The sequence below is a fragment of the Somniosus microcephalus genome, chromosome 15 (assembly GCF_052327205.1).
Source record: "Somniosus microcephalus isolate GS21.2 chromosome 15, FLI_Smic_1.0, whole genome shotgun sequence".
Taxonomy (NCBI): Eukaryota; Metazoa; Chordata; class Chondrichthyes; order Squaliformes; family Somniosidae; genus Somniosus; species Somniosus microcephalus.
The window spans coordinates 72,189,520-72,205,707 of NC_141001.1; the positions used below are offsets into that span (position 1 = coordinate 72,189,520).

General features: G+C 43.7%; 1 protein-coding gene across 13 annotated transcripts in view; it reads left to right on the plus strand.

Annotated features, from left to right (window-relative positions):
* ppp6r3 (protein phosphatase 6, regulatory subunit 3) overlaps positions 1-16,188 on the plus strand; it is a 141,783-nt gene that overhangs the window by 23,251 nt on the left and 102,344 nt on the right. For all 13 annotated transcript variants that reach the window (XM_086008022.1, XM_086008018.1, XM_086008020.1 and 10 more), the window contains one exon: positions 397-629. In XM_086008022.1, coding sequence (XP_085864148.1) covers positions 403-629 — 227 coding nt within the window. In that variant the 5' untranslated portion in view covers positions 397-402. The remainder of the gene's footprint in view (positions 1-396; positions 630-16,188) is intronic.

Sequence of the window (16,188 nt, forward strand, 5' to 3'; positions counted from 1 at the left end):
TGGCTGTAAAGTGTTTTTGGATTTCCTAAAGTCATGAAAAATGCCATATATATACACAAGTTAATTTTATTTTCTTTCTTTAGGAGTGCCTGGATATTTGTTGTGATTCCTGGCTGTTTCTTTTGCCTTCTACTCGCCCCTAAACAACTTTGAAACTCAAATATAGTGCCTGTCATGTTTCCCTGTCTAAGATAAGATCACTCGGCGCAGGCTAGAGATTGAACTTCGAACTTTCCTGACTCTCTGACTTTGCTTTTTATTGTGTGATATACATTTACTAACTGAGTTACCAAGAGAAGCACACCCTGTTTTCTGATGTGATCAGTATAGTGTTTTTTCTGTTGAAGCAAAACTGTACTCCTAGTGACTTTGTCTTTTTATTATCTTCTAAATCAGTGCATCATGTTTTGGAAGTTTGATCTTCACACATCATCCCATATAGACACTCTCCTGGAGAAGGAAGATGTGACCCTTACTGAACTAATGGATGAGGAAGATGTTTTGCAGGAATGTAAAGCTCAGAACCGTAAACTGTTGGACTTTCTGGTCAGATCACAGAGTATGGAAGACCTAGTCACATATGTCACCCAGGAACCACCAGACGATATGGATGAGAAGATGAGATACAAGTAAGAAAGTGTTATTGTAGGGAATGTCTTTCAAATGAATGTTTCCATAGCTGAGTGAAGTATATTGAGCTAGATTTGATTTTTGAAAAATGAGGCTTGCTAAATGGCATTAATGTGGAGGCTAGAAATATCTATTGTCATTTCACTTCTCACTTGCTGAGGATGGGAAATGTTTATCCCATTAAATATTTTCTTCAGAAAGGAAAATTTATCATGCACTAATGTATTGCCAGAAGATGTCATTGTTAGTTTTGTAAAGTACATTAAAGGTGATGAGTCTGGTATCTTTAAGAAGTGTTCCTTAAGTCCTGATTTTCATGTTTTTCAGCTATTTGCATATATCGTTGCTCATTGACGTTTGCACAAATTAGATTACAATCTAGTACATTAGTCCTGTAATCGTTGTGAATTTGTTTGTGGCTCAAGTGGTGAAGCAGCACCAATGCTGAAAATATTTGTATTTAATTTCTGTTCCGCACCCGCCGCCCAACCAAAGTGCCATCTGGTTTCCCACTGATACCTCACCAGTGATTATTTTCATATGTGAACTGAGAGTGATTTTGACAGGCTGTTTCATCATGGTGGTTTTAACAGTTGAGTTAAATCCTGTCCTTGCATATTAGCCATACATGTACTTCTAGTGGGCACTGAAAAAGGATCAGGAGTGAGAACCACAGTGAATTTTTCCCCATGAGGGAGTAGTGAGGTCAATTGTAGTAGCCTAACTAAGAATCAACTAACAGTGCAAATGAGAAATTGAACCTGGGTAGTCTTCTAGCCTGTTTTGGCTTCATGGTCCTTTATTCACTAGCCAATCAGGAGTGCAAAATTCTTGTGACATAACTGGAAAAATAATTCCATGCGTGTACTTAATTGTGATTGCAGTTGTGCATTATTGTGAAAATTTAGTTCAGTTTACATTACCCAAGGTAATATTGGTTATTACTCTTGCCAAACATTTGACTTGAGATTTTGAATGTTTTCTACAGTTTCACTGTTAGTTCCATATTGAATATTTTACAGGTTGAAATTTTACTAGTTAATTAAATAATGCTTGTAACTTTGGTCATTGTATTAGACTATTAAAAATCTTTCAAAGAGCCAAGTTAGACTGCCCATATAAATTATATTAAAAAAAAAAAAAAAACACTTTCTAAGATGGTCTTACAAACTACTTGATGGTTTAGTGCATAAAAGCACTTGCTGGGCAGTACAGACCAAGATGATCCAAAAATGTTACTTGCTCTGAAGATTTCAGTATTAATGGCAATTACAATCAACCAGGATATGTGGTACCACATTGGTGTGCAGTAACACTTTCTGGGAAGTGCATTTTTGGACTTGAGGTGAGAGGCTCTTTTAGGCTTGGCTGTGATGCCCTCCATGACTATGGTATAGTTTGCTGACACTTGCCTAATGGGCTGTTTTATGAAGGATGGTTGTTTAGGCATGGTGATGGAAGGCTGCTGGCATGTGTGCAACCACACTGGGTAAGTGTTATAACTCAGATCTGCAACATGGAATGCTTTATTGGGTGCATTTATAACAGCAATACAAGACAGACAGACTTGCATTTATATAGCGCTATTCACGACCACTGGCCGTCCTAAAGCGCTTTACAGCCAGTGACGTACCTTTTGAAATGTAGTTACTGTTGTAATGTAGGACAGCTCCGGTTACATTGCCCACTTTCATATATCTGTCGAATGGGAGAAATTAGACTTCCACACATGCTCATTTTGTTAAATGCATGGAACTCTTCACGTTCTCCTGTTACCGCTAGTGAAATTTCCACTGATTTGAAAAGAACTAGCAGGTCGGTAGCTCTTTTCAATAATTAGAAATGGCAAGGTAGTACAGTGGGCTTCACAAAGGTGTTTAAACTTATTAGGAATCGGTGTGTTCTGCAAATACAATGCTGGGCTAATTTTTCCAAGTAGTGTCCCAAACATTACTGCAGTATCAGATCAGCTGAAATGTACTGCAGGGAAGAAGATCGCAGCAGTTCAACACAATAGTGGTAATATAACTGGGTCATCAAAAATTCTGAATGTAGAAGGTTTGTAATGAGTGTTGTAGCAGAATCATGGTATACTGAAATAGCTGATGAGGAATGTGATACAAATGGTTGTGACAATTTGATTTTGATGAGTAAGGGTGGGAAAAAATCTACTGATAATCCTTTTGACCCAAAGTTAGAAGTTAAGGATCCAATATTAGTCATGACTAAGTGGCCATTTTGAAAAATCTTGCAATCTTTCGTACACTCGAGGTTTGCATTATTCCATTTGATAGTCTTCTACAATTGAACCTACATGTTCATCTGAAATCCTCATTTCAGACTGCTACAAAAATGGCAAGATCATCCTTCTATGTTACGCATATATCTAAATGTAAGTTTTGAGATGTGTCACGCAGACAAATTTTTATCAAAGTATTAGTTATTATCTGTTGGTTTCTTCATACCTGCAATTGATTTCAAGATCTTTCTATATGAGTAGTGTTAACCCTCTAAGTGACCTCAGGAAGACACAATTATTAGACGTTTTGGACTTGAATGAACATTGCTACACCATGGCAACAGAACATTACAGTGGCCCGTAATTTGCGGTCAGCGGCGAAGCAAAGGTGTTCGCCGCTGGCCCCGAAGAAAGCTTCCCACAGAGATCGTGCGAACTCTGGTGAAGTTCAGCTTTTTCGACGTTCAGTTGAGATTGGTGCAAGATAATGGGGAATCCCTAGTGTGAGCTGCTGTGACATTGACAAACTGTCAAAGCAGCCAATCACAATGCAGAATTCTCGCAGACTGGGAACCAGGAAGTGAAGAAGCTCCTTTTATTCTAACTTTTTAAAAATGTTAGAGCAAAACAAAGACTGGGACTCTCATGAGGAAAGGTAAACTTGAAATAAATATGAACAACTTTATAAAAATAAAAAAATAAAATTTTTTTTTTCAAAGTTTCTTTAAAAATGTGTAATTTTTATTAAAATGGAGAAATTTGACACTCCACAAAATTAAAATTAATTTTTCAGGGCCATAGTGTTTGTTTAGCAGGCGATACACTGTTAAAACCCCAGTTACACCTAATCCAACAAGGTCCAACATTTAATGGGGTATTTAACAGCGATATTACCGTAGAAAAGCCCAAGTTTTTGTCGTTTCACTGATTTCCCTGATTACACTGATGGCTGGCTGTGGGGGGGGGGGGGATGGGGTGTGGCACAGCGCACCTAGCATCTCAGCAGTGAATGACCGCAGCTTCAGGATGCGCATACGTTCGCTGTTATTACCCACCGCAAATTCCACGTCATTGTTTTTTATGTGGTATAATGCTTCTGTCCTTATAAAACGTATTCAGCTTATCAGTAATGCCATTGGAGTCCATAAAGATTTTGCTTATCGTTTTCATACGGCTGAGGGCATCAAATTGAATAGAATGATGTAGTCTAAGCTATACTTTTGAATTTTGAGAAGATCTGTTTGGAAATGAAAATATATATTTTTTAAAACTTGTTATTTTTGGAGCACTTGGAATTTTAAAAAAAATAGTTAATTTATGACCCAGAATTTTTTCTTTACAATTGCTTATTTCCATTTTATTTATACAAATGTTAACAATTCAAAATTATTTTGGGTTTGTGATAAACTAATCAGGAAAAATTAGAATCTAAAGTTATAAGTGTCAAGCCTTGGCAGTCTGTTCCCCAGTAAGTAACGGTAGCGAGTTGTTGCATTGTATTGTGCCGATAGTACATAATGCAGCTAGTGAAAGGGATGGATATTGAGCCCAGTATTAGAACGGCTTTGTCCTGGATGGTGTCAAGCTTCGAGTGGTTGTTATTGTGGCTACAGCTATTCACACAAATGGTGACTCATGACTTGAGTCTTGTAGATGATGGAGAGTCTTTGAAAGGTCAGAAGGTGAGCCACTTGTCACGGAGTACCCAGCCTCTGCCCTGCTCTTGTAGCCTCATTAATGATATGGCTGTCTTGTTAAGCTTCTGGTCAGAGGTCACTCTCCCTAAGATGTTAATCATTGTCATTACCTGGCACTTGTGTGGCACAAGCACAAATATTTTCACTTAGTCAGCTGAAACCCAAATGTTATCCAGGTTCTGCTTTAGGGTAGTGTGGAATGCTTCATTATCACCGGATTTGTGACTGGAGCTGAGCACTGTGGAACTGTTAGCAAATTACCCCACTCCGCACCTTGAGATGGATTGATGAAGCAGCTGAAGATGGTTGGGCCGAGGACATTTCTCTGAAGAGCACCTTCAGCAATGTCCTCGGGTTGTGATGGTTAGCCTCTAACTTGCACGGCCATCTTCATCTGTGTCAGGCATGACTTCTGCCACTGGAAGGTTTTCCTCTTGATCCCCATTGACCTCAATTTTGCTAGGGTGCAATGGTGCCATACACCATCAAATGCTGCCTTGATGTGGAGGGCAGCGACTTTTGTTTCTCTCTGACATTCAGCTCTTGCTTTCATATATTGATCAATTCTGGAGCCTCATTCTAAGGTGTGCCTGCTCCTGATAGGGTGGTACACTTTCCATTAATCATAGTTGATTTCTTGGCTTGATGTAATGGAGGACTGGGGGATATGTCAGACCATAAGGTAACGGATTGTGGTAAACAATTTTACTGCTGCTAATGGTCTAAATGTGCCATGGATGCCTGATTTTTGGGCTGCTAGATCTGTCCTTAGTCTGGCCATTTAAGTGGTAGTGCCAAAATACACAATGAAGACACTTAACATGTACTGTGTAGTTGTCACTGCTGCCAATGCTGTCACGGACAGATAGGACTGTGACAGGTAGGTTGGTGAGGACATAGTAAGGTAGGCAGCCCCTTCATGTTGGTTCCTTCACTGCCTGATACAGGCCCTGGCAGATATGTGCTTCCAGTACTACTGAGTCATTCTTGGACATTGAAATTCCCACCCCCAAAGTCTATTTTGTGCTTTTGCTTCCCTCGGATCTTCCTCCAAGTGGTGGTCAACATGCAGGAATCCAGATTTGACAGCTGAGGGAGGGATAGTAAGTAATCAGAAAGAGGTTTTCTTGGCCTTGTTTGATTGAATCCAAAGTGATATCTCGTGTAGGGCAAGATGTGGGTGCAGTCTTTTTGACAAGGTGGAGTTGATACAGGAAGGAGTTCAGGAGGTTGGTGGGGATTCCCTTCTCCTGAAGGCATTGATTACCTGCTGGGATACAGTTCTAAAGACACTGGGTGGCCTCCAGTATGTTGCCCAAATGACCTTAACTCGCATGTAAGGATTGAATGTTTATAGTCTACCCTGGCTGGGGGTGGGGAAAGAGAATGAAAACCAAGTCCGATCCTGTTCTCGCCTGATGTCCACATCTGGATTTTCCGTAGAGGTTGTTTGGCAATTAGAAACATGAACCCGAGCTGTGTTTAACCACACCAGTGCTTCAGACATGTCTTCCTTTTTCCGCAACCGAGGATTCCCCTCTACCGTGGTTGACACTGCCTTCGACCGTGTCAGTTCTATCTCCTGCACTTCTGCTCTCACCCCCCTGCCCCTCCCTCCCGGAACCACGATAGGGTTCCCCTTGTCCTCACCTTTCACCCCACCAGCCTCCACATTCAACGGATCATCCTCCGGCATTTCCGCTACCTCCAAAGTGATCCCACCACCAAACGTATCTTCCCCTCCCCTCCCAGCATTCCGTATGGACTGCTCCCTCCGAGAAACCCTAATCCACTCCTCTATCACCCCAAACAGCCCTTCCCCTTCGCCTGGCACCTTCCTGTGCAAGCGGAGGAGATGTAACACCTGCCCCTATACCTCCCCCCTTCCCACTGTCCAGGGCCCCAAACACCCCTTCCAGGTGAAACAGCGATTTACTTGTACTTCTCGCAATCTAGTATACTGTATTCGCTGCTCACGATGCGGTCTCCTCTACAACGGGCAGCACGGTGGCATAGTGGTTAGCACTGTTGCCTCACAGCGCCAGGGACCCGGGTTCAAATCCGGCCTCGGGCAACTGTCTGTGTGGAGTTTGCACATTCTCCCCGTGTTTGCGTGGGTTTACTCCGGGTGCTCCGGTTTCCTCCCACAGTCCAAAGATGTGCAGGTTAGGTTGATTGGCTATGATAAATTGACCCTTAGTGTTAGGGGGATTAAATACGTGGGGTTATGGGGATAGGGTGGGATATGTGTTGGTGTAGGGGTTACGGGGATCGGGTGGGATATGTGTCAGTGCAGGCTCGATGGGCCGAAATGGCCTCTATCTGCACTGTGGGGTTTCTGTGATCTGTGATTGGGGAGACCAAACACAGATTGGGTGACCGCTTTGTGGAACACCTCCGTTCAGTCCGTAAGGGTGACCCCGAGCTTCCGGTCGCCTGTCATTTTAATTCACCGCTCCATTCCCACTCGGACCTCACCGTCCTTGGCCTCTTGTATTGTTCCATGGAAGCTCAACGTAAACTCGAGGAACAGCACCTCATCTTCCGATTAGGCACTCTGCAGCCTTCCGGACTCAATATCGAGTTCAACAATTTCAGATCATAACCTCGGCCCCTATTACACATTGTTTCTTGTAATTTTTCCACTCCTTTCCCCCCCCCCCCCCCCCCCCCCCACCCCCCCTTTTGTTTCTCTCTCACACCTGGCAGCTATCTCTTGCCCTGCCAGTACACTTTACACCTAATCTCAGCCTATTACCATCTCGTCTAGCTCTTTTACTTCTTTTGTTTCTTTCACTTCTTTTGTTCGATCGCAGCCCTGCCTTCGATCTATTTTCTTTTCTTTCCAGTTTTGAAGAAGGGTTCGACCCGAAACGTCAACTCAAATTTCTCTCCACGGATGTTGCCTGACCTGCTGAGTTTTTCCAGCATTTTCTGTTGTTATTTTGTGTTTTTCTTTTCCCCTCTTTCCAACCCCCACCCCACCACCACCAAAAAAAACAGGAGTTGAGGCCAACAGTCATACCTGCTTACTACAACTTTGGATGGAGTCACTCACCACTGACTAGGTCAAACCTGGGATCTTCCTGCTCTATACCTTACAGCTTCTCATTGTTTAAGTTTGTTGAGCCACCAAGGAGGCAGCTTGGATTTTCAAGCGATATTGGTTGCAAGACTCCTGGGAGGTGAAGAGAAAAATGTCAGTATAAAATTCTCACTGATTTCTCTTTGTTCTCTCCCCCCAACTTCTCTCCCCCCAACTTTCAATATCTAGTTTTTTTTTTAAAATCCACATAGCTCACAAAGTTGCTTGGCTGCATTGAATTTTATCACCATCCTGATCAGAATCCATTAAGGGGAAAGAAAGAACTTCCACGTCTTTCATGTCTTGTGTCTCAAAATGCTTCAAAGCCAAGAATTATTTTTGAAGCATAGTCATTGTTATTATGTAGGAAAATGTAGCAGTCGAGTTATGCACAGCATGATTTCACCAACAGTAAATGAGGTAAATGACCAGTTGATCTGTTTTCATGGTGTTAGGAACATTGGAACAGAAGTAAGTCATTTAGCCCCTTGAGTCTGTTCCACCATTCAGTGAGATCATGCCTGATCTGTGACCTAACTCCATATACCTGCCTTTGCCCCATATCCTTTCATACCATTGTATAACAAAAATCTAGCCATCTCGGATTTAAAATTAACAATTGACCTAGCATCAATTGCCATTTGCGAAAGAGTTCTAAACTTCTACCACCCTTTGCGTGTACAAGTGTTTCCTAACTTCACTCCTGAAAGGCCTGGCTCTAATTTTTAGGCAGTGTTCCCTAGTCCTAGACACTCTAACCAGTGGAAATAGTTTCTCTCTATCTACCCATCAGTTCCCCATAATATCCTGAAAACTTCGATCAAATCACCCCTTAACCTTCTATATTCCAAAAAATACAACCTTAGTTTGTGTAATCTTTGTTCTTAATTTAACTCTTGGAGTCCAGGTATCATTCTGGTAAATCTACGCTGCACTACCTCCAAGGCCAGTATATCATTCCTAAGGCATGGTGCCCAGAACTGAACACTGTTCTCCAGGTGTGGTCTAACCAGGGCTTTGTATAGCTGTAGCATAACTTCTCCCCCCTTGTGTTCTAGTCCACTAGATGTCATAGAATGGTTGCAGCACAGGAGGAGGCCATTTGGCCCATCGAGCCCGTGCCGACTCTCTGCAAGAGCACTTAAGCTGCCCTTTCCCCGAGGCCCTGCAATTTTCTTTTCCCTCGGGTACTTGTCCACTAGATTGCTCCTTGTCCTTTTCCATAGCTAATCAAAAAAACTTAAGATACGTGATCACTGGTCCCTAAATGGTTCCCTACTGACACTTGCTCCACTTGACCCAGCTCATTCCCCAGAACCAGATCCAGTAATGCCTCCTTCCTTGTTGTGCTGGAACAGTACTGATCAAGAAAGTTCTCCTGAACACACTTCAGAAATTCTTTCCCCTCTCTGCCCTTTACACTATTACTATCCCAGTCTATATTAGGATAATTGTCAATACTGTTACCCACCTCCTTTTTTTCCTTCCCTATCTTTCTTGAACACCTTGTATCCAGGAATATTTAGTACCCAATCCTGCCCTTTTTTGAGCCAGGTCTCCATTATTGCCATGGCATCATATTCCCATGTGGCTATTGGCACCTGCAGCTCACCAACCTTATTTACCATGCTTCGCGTACTTACACACATGCACTGTAAACCTATCTTAGACCGTGTATTCTTAGTTTGACCCCACCTAATACTGTATTATTTCATACTGTAGTGCTGTCTCTCTCAATCCTTTGTGCACCTTGTTTCTCCTTTCTAATGCTACATCCTGGTGCCCAGCCCCCTCCCCAACAGCACTAGCAACCCCCCCCTGTGTGGATATCCATCCCGGCTCTGTTGAGGTGCAACCCATCTGGCCTGTACAGGTTCCACCTCCCCCAGAACCGGTCCCAATGTCCCAGGAATCTAAAGCCCTCCCTCCTGCACCATTTCTCCAGCCACGCATTCATCTGCTCTACCTTCCAATTTCTATACTCACTAGCTAGTGGCACCAAGAGTAATCCGGAGATTACTACCTTTTGAGGTCCTGCTTTTTAATCTCTTTCCTAGCGCCCTAAAATCTGCCTGCAGGAACTCATCCGTCTTTCTACCTATGTCGTTGATACCGATATGGACCACGACCGCTGCCTGTTCACCTTCCCACTCCATGTCCTGCAGCCGCCCAGTGACATCCTTGACCCTGGCGGTAACATACCATCCTGGAATCATGTCTGCGGCCGCAGAAATGCCTGTCTATTCCTCTAACTATTGAATCTCCTATCACTTGGTTTCCCGATCCTCCTCCTCCCCTCCCACCCCTTCCCCCCGGCCCTTGTACAGCTGAGCCACCCATGGTGCTGTGGACTTGGCTCTGGCTGTACTCCCCAGAGGAGCCATTGCCCTCACTGTATTTGGATACCGGTTAGAGTAAGATGCACTAGGGGAACTCATGCACCACCTGCTTGGTCTTCCTTGTCTGCTTGGTGGTCACCCATTCCCTCTCTGCCTGCACACTCTTATGCTGCGGGGTGACCACCCCCTGAAATGTGTTATCCACGTAGCTCTCAGCCTTGGCAGCGCAGTGATGCCAGCTGCTGCTCAAGCTCTGAAACCTGGAGCTCAAGCTCCTCCAGCTGAAGTCGTTCCTGCACATGTGATTGTCCAGGGAAGCGTCCTGGAGTTCCCACATGGCACAAAATGTGCATTCTACAGGACTGAGGTGCCCTGCCATGCCTCTAATTTAATAGACTATTAATTAACTTAACAGAAATAAACCCAAGTCTTAAACATTGGTGAGTAGCTGGTGATTTTTTTCTTTTTAGCTCCTTCCCTTGTACTGATGTTGTAGTGTCCGTGTGTTGATAAAGACACTGAAGACAGGAGTTGGTTCATAGGTATTTACTAAGCAAAGTCTGGGGGGGGGGGGGTTCTAACGGATATACACAATATACAGGCTTATATAGCCCGAGTGGCAATTACCGGCATTACAGCACACCTGGGGCTCTTAAAGGCACATACACCACAATTCCTTCCCTTTTTAGCTAACCAGTACATCATATTTTAAGTAATTATTAATTACATGTTATAAGCAAAATAATATACATTGCTGTAGTTAATTAATTATAAGTTAGTCGCTCAGGAGGCTTCCTGACTCGGTCCGGATAACGCCTCGGGGGTGTAGTAGTTTCTGGTGGTGTAGTAGGTTCTTCTGGCAAGGCTGATTCGGCTTGAATGCCAGTGTCGGGTTCATCGGGTTCCAGTATCACCGGATCGGAGGTAGATATGGGTATCTCTACTTCATCGTTAGATGTATAGAGTGGTGGTGTAGGTTGTCCCTTTTCGGATGACTTTATGATTTGGTCAGCATGGCGCCTTATTATGCTTTCTCCGATGTCCACGGTATACATCAGTGGTCCTAGTCGTGTGCAGATAGTTCCAGACTGCCATTTCTCGGTACGATAGTCCCGGGCCAAAACCTGTTGACCTATGGAAGGCCCTAGTTGGCCTTTCATTCATGCCTTGAAACTGCCGGTTCTCCACGTCCCTTCTGATGTTGGGCTTGACCAAATCCAGCCGGCATCTTAGGTTTCTATTGAAGAACATCATGGCGGGAGTTTGGTTGGTAACCATATGTGTTGCATTCCTGTATGCGAATAAGAAGTTATCCACCTTGTGCTGAAGTTTTATGTCTTCATTACCCATGGCCTTTATGGCCTTCTTGAAGGTCTGGACAAACCTTTCAGCCAATCCATTAGTGGCTGGATGATATGGGGCAGATGTGTAATGCTTAACACCATTGTTCTTTAAGAACCTCCGGAACTCTTCAGACACAAACTGTGGTCCATTGTCAGAGCAAATCTGTTCAGGCAGCCCATTCCTGTCGAATATGGTTCGTAAGACTGTAATAGTTTTTTCTGTGGTGGTTGAGGACATTTTTATTACCTCTGGCCACTTTGAATGTGCATCCACCACAATTAAAAACATTGAGTCCATGAAGGGACCAGCAAAATCAATGCGCACCCTTTGCCATGGAGATGAGGGCCACTCCCATGGATGTAGAGGGGCTTGTGGTGGAGCGTTTTGGACCTTCTGGCATCCTAGGCAGCTCTTGGTCATTTCTTCGATGTCTCCATCGATACCTGGCCACCATACAAACGCCCTAGCTAGGTTCTTCATTTTCACTCCACCCAGATGCCCCTCATGAAGCACCTTTAACACTTTATCCTGGAGTTTGGGTGGAATCACCACTCTGGATCCACACATCAAGGTTCCTCGGCACACTGACAGCTGTTCTCCTCTTTGCGAGAATGCTGGCAACAGTGGTTCGCCATGTGCTGGCCATTCCTTCACTGTTAAATCGTAGACCCGTGAGAGAGTCGGGTCATTTCTCGTCTCCCTTTCAATGGCAGAATTTGTCACTGGTAGACATTCCACTATGGTAGAGTGGAACATCTCTACTGGGTCTACTGTAGGTGCCTCTTCTACCGTTGGCAACGGTAGGCGCGATAAACCGTCCGCATTCCCATGCTGTTTTGACCCTTTGTATTCTATGTTGTATTGGTGTGCCCCTAGAAAAAGGGACCACCTCTGTAGCCTTTGCGCTGTCATAATGGGAACACCCTTTTTAGGGTTGAATATGGAGATGAGGGGTTGATGGTCAGTCAACAAGGTAAATTTTTGTCCGTGTAGGTAATGGTTGAATTTCTTCACTCCCCGTACCAGGCTGAGTGCTTCCCTGTCGATTTGGGCATAGTTACGCTCAGCTGAGTTTAATGAGCGTGACGCAAAAGTTATTGGCCGTTCTGAGCCATCAGGGAATTTATGGGATAATACTGCTCCTATGCCGTAAGGGGATGCATCGCACGCCAGTCTGATTGGCAGTGATGGGTTGTAATGAGCCAAAACTTCTTTGGATGTGATTAAGTCTTTGCATTTATGGAAGGCACGTTTACAGTCTTCGTTCCATTTCCAAATCACTCCTGTTTGTAGAAGTTCATTAAGAGGGTGTAGAAGAGTTGATAAGTTCGGTAAAAATTTATGATAGTAATTTATTAATCCCAGGAACGACCTTAATTGTGAAACATTTTCAGGTGCTGGGGCTTTTATAACTGCTTCAATTTTTTCAGGTGACTTATGCAACCCTTCATTATTAATTATGTGGCCACAATATGATATCTGATTTTGGAAAAATTCGCACTTGGGGCGATTCGCTCGTAGGCCCCGTTCTTTCAGCCTAGTGAGCACCTGCTCCAAATTGGCAAGGTGCTCGTTGTCGTTTTCTCCTGTTATAAGGATGTTGTCTAGGTAGCATCGAGTCCCCGGAATCCCTTGCAGGACTTGCTCCATAGCTCTTTGCCAGATAGCTGGAGCTGATGCTACTCTGAAAACCAGCCGATTGTACTGGTACAGGCCTTTGTGTGTGTTTATCGTGAGATACTTTTTAGAGGCCTCCTCAACTTCCATCTGTAGATATGCCTGTGCCAAAATTTTGGTGAAACGTTTCCCTCCGGATAGTGAGGCGAAAATATCTTCTATCCTCGGAAGAGGATACTGTACTGTGTGAAGGACCGGGTTTACAGTCACCTTGAAGTCACCACAGATGCGAATTTTTCTCTGTTCTTCAGATTTAGCTTTTTTCATGACTGGAACGATGGGTGTTGCCCATTCGCTCCAATCTATTTTGGATAATACGCCTGCTTTTTCCAAATTCTCCAGCTCTGCCTCGACTGCTGGACGTATTGCGTATGGCACCGGTCTTGCCTTAAAAAATTTGGGAATTGCTGCATCTTCCACTTTTATTGAGGCGGTGATGCCTTTCAAGGTTCCTAGTTTCTCTTGAAACACTTCTTTGGCGTTGGCCAAGATGTCTTTTAATCGTTCAGGTATGATGTCATCATTGTTTTTTTCCTTACTGGTCACCGTCAGTGCCTGAATGGAGTGCCAGTCTAAACGTATCTTCCTGATCCATTCACGTCCCAACAACGGTGGACCACCATCTTGTAGAATGTATAAATACAACTTTTGTATTTCTTTGCCGTTGTATACAACAGGCACCCTTATTTTTCCTTTGGGGTATACTTTCTGCCCCATATATGTTTTTAAGATAATGGATGTGTCTTAGAGGTATATGCGAAAATAGCGCCTCGTAATCCCGTCGATTTATTACGGTTAGAGCTGATCCTGTATCTAGCTCCATTTTAACTGGGGACCCTGCTATTGTGAGGGTAACCCAAATGGTTTGGTAATCATCTTTGGCAAGTACATTATGTAATTTGAGACAGCTTAGTCTCTTGTTTTCGAAGTCGCTATCGCTCTTTTGGTCTTCGGAGCTACTGTCCGTCATCATTTGTACCTTCCTGTACTTTTCTTTATTGATTTTTTTTTTCCTGTCAGTGGATTTATTTTGTCCAGATCGGTATACCCGTGCAATGTGTCCAATCTTCCCGCATTGCCTGCATGCTTTGTCCTTGAACCAGCAATCCCTCTGGTTATGGGTGGATCTGCCGCAGCAATAACATCTTTCGAAACCCTGTGTCATTTCATGGGTGCTGAAGTCCTGTGTCTTTTGTTGTATATCTGCAGCTCCTTTTGCTGCTGCTTGGTATGATACAGCCATACTGAAAGCTTTGTCCAATGTTAAATCTTTTTCAGAAAGCAGTCTTTTTTGTGTTCCTTCACTCAAGAGACCGCAAACGAATTTGTCTCGAAGATAATCTGATAGTCCTGCCCCGAATTGGCAGTACTTTGATAGCTTTCTTAATTCGGTTAGGTAATCAGCGTTAGTTTCATTCTTGTGTTGATTTCTCTTGAAGAACTTGAATCGTTCCGCTATCAGCAGCGGTGTTGGGTTTAAGTGCTCCTGCAGGGTATCAACAATTTCTTTAAAATTCTTGTCCTTTGGTTTGGCTGGAGTGATTAAATTTCGTAACAGCCCGTATGTCTTTGCGCCCATTAAGTTCAGAAGTACTGAAGCTTTTTTTTTCATCTTCTATTCCATTTGCAGTGCAATATACCTCTACTCTTTCCACGTATGTGGTCCAATCCTCTATTTCGCTATCAAAAGCATCAATATTACTAGATTTAGGCATTTCAGAAAAGATATGGCGCTTCCCGCGCTTTTTTTCCTTTTCTGTAGCAAAGATATGGCCTTTCCCGCCGCTGCTGCCGATAACAACGCTGTTTACTGCGGTTTCCGTTCTCTTTTTAAATTTACTGTTGGAGACTTGTTCCCGCCGGAGGTCTGAGCGCTGACCTGCTTGCCGCGCCGGCCGTCTCCCGAGTGCTCCCTCCCAGTCCGTTATTGCTTGCCTCCGATTTCGCTGCCTGTCTCAGCTGCAGAGCCAGCTGCTGGAGCCCCAGCCCGACGCCCAGGAAGGATTAGCGCAGTACCTGCCACCAGCTTGGTCAGCTGGTGAAACCACAGCTTCTCTCTCTTCCTTGAGTCTTCTGGACGCCCGAGGAATCGATGTCCTTGAGGTGCTGCCGAATTGCAGGCAAGTCAGTTTCCACTTTGTCGCCACTGTAGTGTCCGTGTGTTGATAAAGACACTGAAGACAGGAGTTGGTTCATAGGTATTTACTAAGCAAAGTCTTGGGGGGGGTTCCCTAACGGATATACACAATATATAGGCTTATATAGCCCGAGTGGCAATTACCGGCATTACAGCACACCTGGGGCTCTTAAAGGCACATACACCACAGATGTCGCTTACCATGCTCTCTGGGCTCCAGGCCTACCTTTATCTCCGCCCACTCCTCTTGCTCTGTCCTTGTACTGGCCACGCTAGACGTGCTCCTATCTAGCTATCCAGCAAGTTAAACACTCATTCAAAAATAATTCTTCCCTGAAGCCGTTTGCTGTTTTGAAGCTTTTACTTGAACAAATTTGTGAAACTGTAAACAAAGACAAAGTATGTTTTGTACATAAACTGAGTACTATACATTCGATATTACATAAGATATAAACATATTTGCAACAGTAGAATAGACTAATTGTATAACTAACTAACATTTGAACTAACTTCTGTAACTATTAAATATTAACCTTTTATAAACATAGTATTATCAAAATATTACTGACAACATTGCTATTATGCTAAGAACTAAAGATACAGATATTGCGTTTGGCCTAACATATGAAGTCAGATTACATTAGATCGTAAGTGGAACTTCTCATAGCAAATTCTCCATTACTCAAGTCAGGTTCTTCCTGGCAAAACTGCTTCCTGGGGTCAACAGGAAGAAAGTCAAATGACCTCACACAGGAAGAAAGGTCAGATGACCTTTCCAGCATACAAACTTAACACAATAACCGCCACCAGAGGGTGCTATCTGCACACACAAAATGTTCAGAATGTCACATAATGTCCATCGGTCCAGAACACTCCCCGTCTGGAGTCATTAACGACTCCACATAGTCCGAACTCTACTTGTCACTGGAGTCCTCTGGCGACAAAAGAAGAACCACCTCAGACGGTCCGTTGGTGTCGACGATGGGATGCAGCTTCCGTAGACTGCTGTGAGGGGGTAGGTTGTGTTCTGCTGCTATGCA